At 40.9% G+C, this 7,092-nt stretch overlaps 1 protein-coding gene across 1 annotated transcript; it reads left to right on the forward strand.

The window, feature by feature from the left end:
• The first annotated feature begins 2,244 nt into the window (after positions 1-2,244).
• LOC132522647 (RNA/RNP complex-1-interacting phosphatase-like) lies at positions 2,245-2,889 on the forward strand. The gene has a single exon (XM_060153211.1). The coding sequence runs from the start codon at positions 2,260-2,262 to the stop codon at positions 2,887-2,889; it is 630 nt and encodes a 209-aa protein (XP_060009194.1). The 5' UTR covers positions 2,245-2,259.
• The last annotated feature ends 4,203 nt before the right edge of the window (positions 2,890-7,092 follow it).

Consider the following 7,092-nt stretch of genomic DNA (forward strand, 5'->3'; position numbering starts at 1 on the left):
CTGGTTTCCTTTACTAGTCCACTTGCTACAATTTACCTTTCAGAATCTTAACATAGATATTCCATGAACTGTCTCCTGAGTTTTAGTTGTATTCAAGGGCATTGTAAGGGTAGAAAGTACTTTATTATGACCAGAACTGGAACCTGAAGTCATTTAAAAAGACTTAGTGAAGAGAGGCAGTGATAAAGAGGAGAGGCAGTAAACTCATAGAAAAAAGATGAAAAGGAAGCTGGAAATGCTAAGAAAATAAAGAAGAAAGAAGTAAGCAATTACAGAAATAAAAACCATTATCAGAAGATATTACCTTTTCTATAAATAGGTTAAATTTAGCATCTTCAAGGAACTAAGGTTGAAAGGACTGATAAAGGGGTAAAAGAACATTGAAGAACTTGAAGGACACTATGTGGTAGCTATAGCTTGTACACTAGTTTGAATTTACATTATCAGTAGTAAGAGGGAGTACTATAAGGAAAAATGGAGGTTTTGTGTGGGCAAGTAGAGGCGAGAACTTGTGAAATCAGAATATGTTTTTATTAAAGTGATTCCGTCTTTACTGTCCAGTGAGGTCTATGAAAAGGTTGATTATAGAAAGGACATATCAAATGGAATTTTGAAGACAGACTTACTCTATTAATAATGTGTTGAGAAATAGTAAAAGTAGATTTAAAATTAGAAATGAATGCAGAAATTAGGCTGCTGACTAAATGATTTACAATACCAATGGATGTTTATTTATTAGTTGTAGCAGAAGGTACAGTAAGGCATAGTACATTACTTTAATTCAAATTAGCAAAAGTCTTAAAGATATTTGGTTCATTAAGTACCAGCAGAGTTGGGATTATTTCAAGATGGTGGAGTAGAAGGACATGCACTCACATCCTCTTGTAAGAGCACGAGAATCACAACTAACTGCTGAACTGTCACCAACAGGAAGACGCTGGAACTCACCAGAAAAGATACTGCACATCCAAAGACAAAGGAGAAGCCGCAATGAGATGGTAGGAGGGGTGCAATCACAATAAAATCAAATCCTGTAACCGCTGGGTGGGTGACTCACAAACTGGAGAACAGTTATACCACGGAAGTCCACCCTCTGGAGTGAAGGTTCTGAGACCCATGTCAGGCTTCCCAACCTGGGGGTCCGGCAACGGGAGGAGGAATTCCTAGAGAATCAGACTTTGAAGGCTAGCGGGATTTGATTGCAGGACTTCAACAGGACTGGAGGAAACAGAGACTGCACTCTTGAGAGGGCACACACAAAGTAGTGTGCACATCAGCACCAAGGGGGAAGGAGCAGTGACCCCATAGGAGACTGAACCAGACCTACCTGCTAGTGTTGGAGGGTCTCCTGCAGAGGTGGGGGGTGGCTGTTGCTCACCATGGGGACAAGGACACTGAGCAGAAGTTCTGGGAAGTACTCCTTGGCGTGAGCCCTCTTGGAGTCTGCCATTAGCCCCACCAAAGAGCCCATAGTCTCCAGTGCTGGGTTGCCTCAGGCCAGACAACCAACAGGGAGGGAACTCAGGTCCATCCATCAGTTGACAAGTGGATTAAAGTTTTACTGAGCTCTGCCCACAAAAGCAACACCCAGCTCTACCCACCACCAGTCCCTTCCATCAGGAAGCTGGCACAAGCCTCTTAGATAGCCTCATCCACCAGAGGACAGACAGCAGAAGCAAGAAGAACTACAGTCCTGCAGCCTGTGGAACGAAAACCACATTCACAGAAAGATAACAAAATGAAAAGGCAGAGGACTATGTACCAGATGAAGGAACAAGATAAAACTCCAGAAAAACAACTAAATAAAGTGGAGGTAGGCAACCTTCGAGAAAAAGAATTCAGAATAATGATAGTGAAGATGATCCAGGACCTTGGAAAAAGAATGGAGGCAAAGATTGAGAAGATGAAAGAAATGTTTAACAAAGACCTAGAAGAATTAAAGAACAAACACCTAGAAGAATTAAAGAACAAGCAAACAGAGATGAATAATACAATAACTGAAATGAAAACTACACTAGAAGGAACCAATAGCAGAATAACTGAGTCAGAAGAATGGATAAGTGACCTGGAAGACAGAATGGTGGAATTCACGGCTGTGGAACAGAATAAAGAATGAAAAGAGGCAGTAGAAGGAGGTCCGCGAGCTGCGTGGGCTTGTGCCTAGGCGCCTGTGGTTCGGGGCCTTGTTCTGGCACCAGGGGCGCTGGGTTGGTGACTTTGGCACTCTTGGCATTGGGTGGGCGGCATCTTGGGGGTCACATGAGCCAGTGGCATCATGCCCGCGAGCGCTGTGGTCAGGGTCACGGATTTTCTGGATGTTCGTCGGCTAAGAGGAAGGGTGGAAAGCACATCCTGGAAAGGTGGAAAGACTATCTCCCAGTTGGACAGCGGATGCCTGGGACTCGTTTCATTGCTTTCAAAGTTCCTTTAAAAAAGAGTTTTGGAAAGAATCTTGCTCCAGAAGAATGTTTTCCCCCTTGTATCTTTTTAAACAAAATCCAAGAACAGAATGAAGAACTTGGGCTGATTATTGACTTAACATATACTTGCCCCAATTATAAGCCAGAGGACTTACCAGAAACTATTCCTTATTTAAGAATTTGTACAATTGGGCATCAGATGCCAGGTGATGACACTATTTTTAAATTCCAATGTGCTGTTAATGGGTTTTTGAAAGAAAATAAAGATAATGACAGACTTATTGGTGTCCACTGTACCCACGGTTTAAACAGGACTGGCTACCTCATCTGCAGGACAAGCCTTGATCTTGCATTCTTACCCTCATGGATGTTACTTTCTGTCAACTTCCAGCAGCAGGAGTCTTCTTTTCAGTGCTTGATGCTTCACAAAATAGACTCTGCCCATTGGAAGCAAATACCAGAGAGCTAGGAGACAGAGTTGGTTGCAAACCTTTCCTCTTCCAGCCTTTGGTTGCAATTCTTTTGCCCATACTTTGCTACCTCTAGTTCCTTGGGCCACACAGGTATCCTGCCATCCAGCTCTTTTATATGTGAGAGACATTCTGAATACTGTCCCTTTTTCTTTGCACAGAAGTATATACAGTGTGGCAGTTACTGTAATCTCCTCGCCCTTGCAAGCAGCCACTCTAGAATCTTGGACCTCTAGGATTCTCTGTCTTGCATGCTTGTGTGCAAGACCAAGCAAAATGAAGAAGAGAATAATTAGAGAAAGAAGAGGACATTCATGGAGAATTGGGAGCAGATAAGGTGAAAGGGCACAGGAGAAAAGAGATTCATGTAGATTTTTTGGTTATTGTGGGAAACAAGTTGACACACTTTGGCCTCATTTTGTATTACCAGAACAGATAGTTATAGATATATTTAAGTAGCTAGATAGTGCAGCAACTGCCATGAATTCTGTACACTAAAGAGAACAGTCTTACATATATTTTTCATTTTGTTTTATGTCATATTACCTTATTAATAGCATTCACTGGTATGTTTGTAGAATACAGATTTTTGCTCTGGTTTTATCTACATGGTTATTTCCTTGTCATATTTTTAAGGACTCCAACATTGTAAGACATATTGCATGTTTTTCTGTTGACGATTGTTTATCTTGAAGCATCATGAACTAACTTGACCTGTTGGATTTTGTGGAGAAACTTTAAAAAGGGTCTGTGAAAAAGGCATTGTGGTGAGTAGCATTATGCACCCAAGAGTAAGGAGCAGATATCTGCCATCAGCCCAACTTGGCCTGGATTGCCTCTGTTTTAGTTCCCCTGGTTAGTGCTTTGCTCCCTAACCACTCTTGTGACTGTGATAATGTGAGTAAGGGCTGAGTTGCTAATGATTTATATGTGAGGTAAGCTGGTTTGAGGGAGGAAATCTATGGATCTAGTCATTTTCCTTGGTGGTAAGCTTTCGGGGGTGCAAAGATTGATCTTTCTGAGGACTTTTCTAGTACCAGGAAGATATTCCATAGATGGGACCTCCAAAGACACACATTTAATTTTTAGGCCTGTTTTTCCTATTATGAGATACGAGTTTTTTCACTGATGGGGATGATGCTTATCTGAGAAGAGATTGTGAAAGGTGTTGTAGTATAGAGATGTGGCTTAAGCTTTTAAGTTTTCTTCAAGGTTTTTCCCCTAAGCTTCATATTTCAGATGGCCTACTTACATGATACTAGTATGTGATGTGAGGCTAACAACTTACCAAATACCTGCAAGCCAGATCAGTGTCTCTTTTCTCTATATTTCCATGGAAATCAAGGGACCCATAGCTGCTGCAGGTTAGGGTGGGTGGTGTGAGATTGGGGGAAGTGTGGTAAGACAAATTTTGGTATCAGTAAAATGTTTATATATTAAAATACTCAGTTCCAACATTCAATTCTATTTAGGCAAACCCTTAAGTTAGGGTTTTCCTGCTTCCGAGCCTATGCAACTTATTTTCTCTCCCTAGTTCCAGCCATTTAACTTTAGGTTGCAGGCTCAGCATCATCTTAACCTATGAAAGAATCTTACATGTAGGAGGAAGAAACTAAAGAGCTCTATTTCAACACTTAGGAACATCAAGCCCTATCCTGACCTAAACCTTTATTCTTTTTTTTTGTGGTACGCGGGCCTCTCACTGTTGTGGCCTCTCCCGTAGCGGAGCACAGGCTCTGGATGCGCAGGCTCAGCGGCCATGGCTCACGGGCCGAGCCGCTCCATGGCATGTGGGATCTTCCCGGACCGGGGCATGAACCCGTGTCCCCTGCATCGGCAGGAGGACTCTCAACCACTGCACCACCAGGGAAGCCCCTAAACCTTTATTCTTATAGTTAGGGTATTGTCTTGTCCCATATATCCACTTCCTGCGTTTTGAACCCAACAGGTCAACTGAGACATGTCTTGGTGTAACATACCCAGTTCATCTACCCCTGAGGCTGTCCTTAATTCTTCCCATTGTCACATTTTGATTTAATTAAATACTGGAATCCCTCAAACCCTTGCATGGTACCTGAGGCCCTATCAAATACTGGTAGATTTTGTTAGTGTCAAATACTTAGCTGTATGATTCTCCAAATATCCCTTGTTCCTATATTTTCCATCCCAGCGTACTACATACCCATTAAGGCATTGTTTTATCTCATGTTGGACCCACTCCCATCCAGAGGCCTACTCTTTGCTAGTGCCCATACTTTCTGGAAACCCTGTTATGGCCAGGTCTGGCATTTTTTCTGTTCCCACCCAAAGCCTGTATCTTTTAGCAAGCTGGAATTATAAGACCAACATAGATTTTCTAGTTTCTGATAGATTTATGTCACAATTTGTACATTGTCATGTCTATAGATATTTGTATCATTTGTACTTTTTGGCCATTATCTGCCTATTGGATATTTTTCATAATTGCAAAAGAATATTTTATGATTTAGCACCAAATTGAATGTGCCTAATTGTAAGTTTGTAAACTATGTTGTGCTAACTTGTATCTTTTCTTTATCCAAATAGTAATTTACTACTATTGTCGCTTTTTTTTTTTTTTTGCGATATGCGGGCCTCTCACTGTTGTGGCCTCTCCCATTGTGGAGCACAGGCTCCAGACGCGCAGGCAAAGTGGCCATGGCTCACGGGCCTAGCCGCTCTGTGGCATGTGGGATCTTCCCGGACCGGGGCACGAACCGTGTCCCCTGCATCGGCAGGCGGACTCTCAACCACTGCACCACCAGGGAAGCCCTGTCCCATTTTTAATTATGTGGAAGTTTTCAGAATTGTAAATAAATGCTTGTGGATTGAAAAAAAAAAAGAATGAAAAGAAATGAAGACAGCCTAAGAGACCTCAGGGACAACATTAGACACACCAACATTAACATTATAGGGGTCCCAGAAGGAGAAGAGAGAAAGGACCAAGAAAATATTTGAAGAGATTATGGTCAAAAACTTCCCTAACATGGGAAAGGAAGTAGCCACCCAAGTCCAGGAAGCGTAGAGAGTTCCAGGCAGTATAAACCCAAGGAGAAACATGCTGAAACACATAGTAATCAAATTGACAAAAATTAAAGACAAAGAAAAATTATTAAAAGTGACAAGGGAAAAACAACAGATAACATACAAGGGAACTCCCATAAGGTTAACAGTGGATTTCTCAGCAGAAACTCTACAAGCCAGAAGGGAGTGGCATGATATATTTAAAGTGATGAAAGGGAAGAACCTACAACCAAGGTTACTCTACCCAGCAAGGATCTCATTCAGATTTGACAGAGAAATCAAAAGCTTTACAGACAAGCAGAAGCTAAGAGAATTCAGCACCACCAAACCAGCTCTACAACAAATGCTAAAGGAACTTCTCTGAGTGGGAAACACAAGACAAGGAAAGGACCTACAAAAACAAACCAAAAACAATTAGCAAAATGGTAATAGGAACATACATATCAATAATTACCTTAAATGTGAATGGATTAAATGCTCCAACCAAAAGATAACAGGGTCACTGAATGGATACAAAAAAACAGCCATGTATATGCTGTCTATAAACTGACTTCAGACCTAGGGACACATACAGACTGAAAGTGAGAGGATGGAAAAAGATATTTCATGCAAATGAAAATCAAAAGAAAGCTGGAGTAGCAATACTCATATCAGATAAAATAGACTTTAAACAATGTTACAAGAGACAAGGATGGACACTACATAATGATCAAGGGATCAAACCAAGAAGAAGATATAACAATTGTAAATATCGATGCACCCAACATAGGAGCACCTCAATACATAAGGTAAATGCTAACAGCTATAAAAGAGGAAATCAACAGTAACATAATAATAGTTGGGGAATTTAACACCTCACTTACACCAAATGACAGATCATCCAGACAGAAAAGTAATAAGGAAACACAAGCTTTAAATGACACAGTAGAACAGATAGATTCAATTCATATTTATAGGACATGCCACCCAAAAAGATCAGATTACATTTTCTTGTTAAGGGCATACATCTTGGGTCACAAATCAAGCCTTGGTAAATTTAAGAAAATTGAAATCATATCCAGCATCTTTTTCTGACCACAACACTATGAGATTAGAAATAAACTATAGGGAAAAAAATGTAAAAATCACAAACATATCGCTGCTAAATGATACGTTACTAA

This window comes from Lagenorhynchus albirostris, chromosome 7, assembly GCF_949774975.1.
Source record: "Lagenorhynchus albirostris chromosome 7, mLagAlb1.1, whole genome shotgun sequence".
NCBI classification, from domain to species: domain Eukaryota; kingdom Metazoa; phylum Chordata; class Mammalia; order Artiodactyla; family Delphinidae; genus Lagenorhynchus; species Lagenorhynchus albirostris.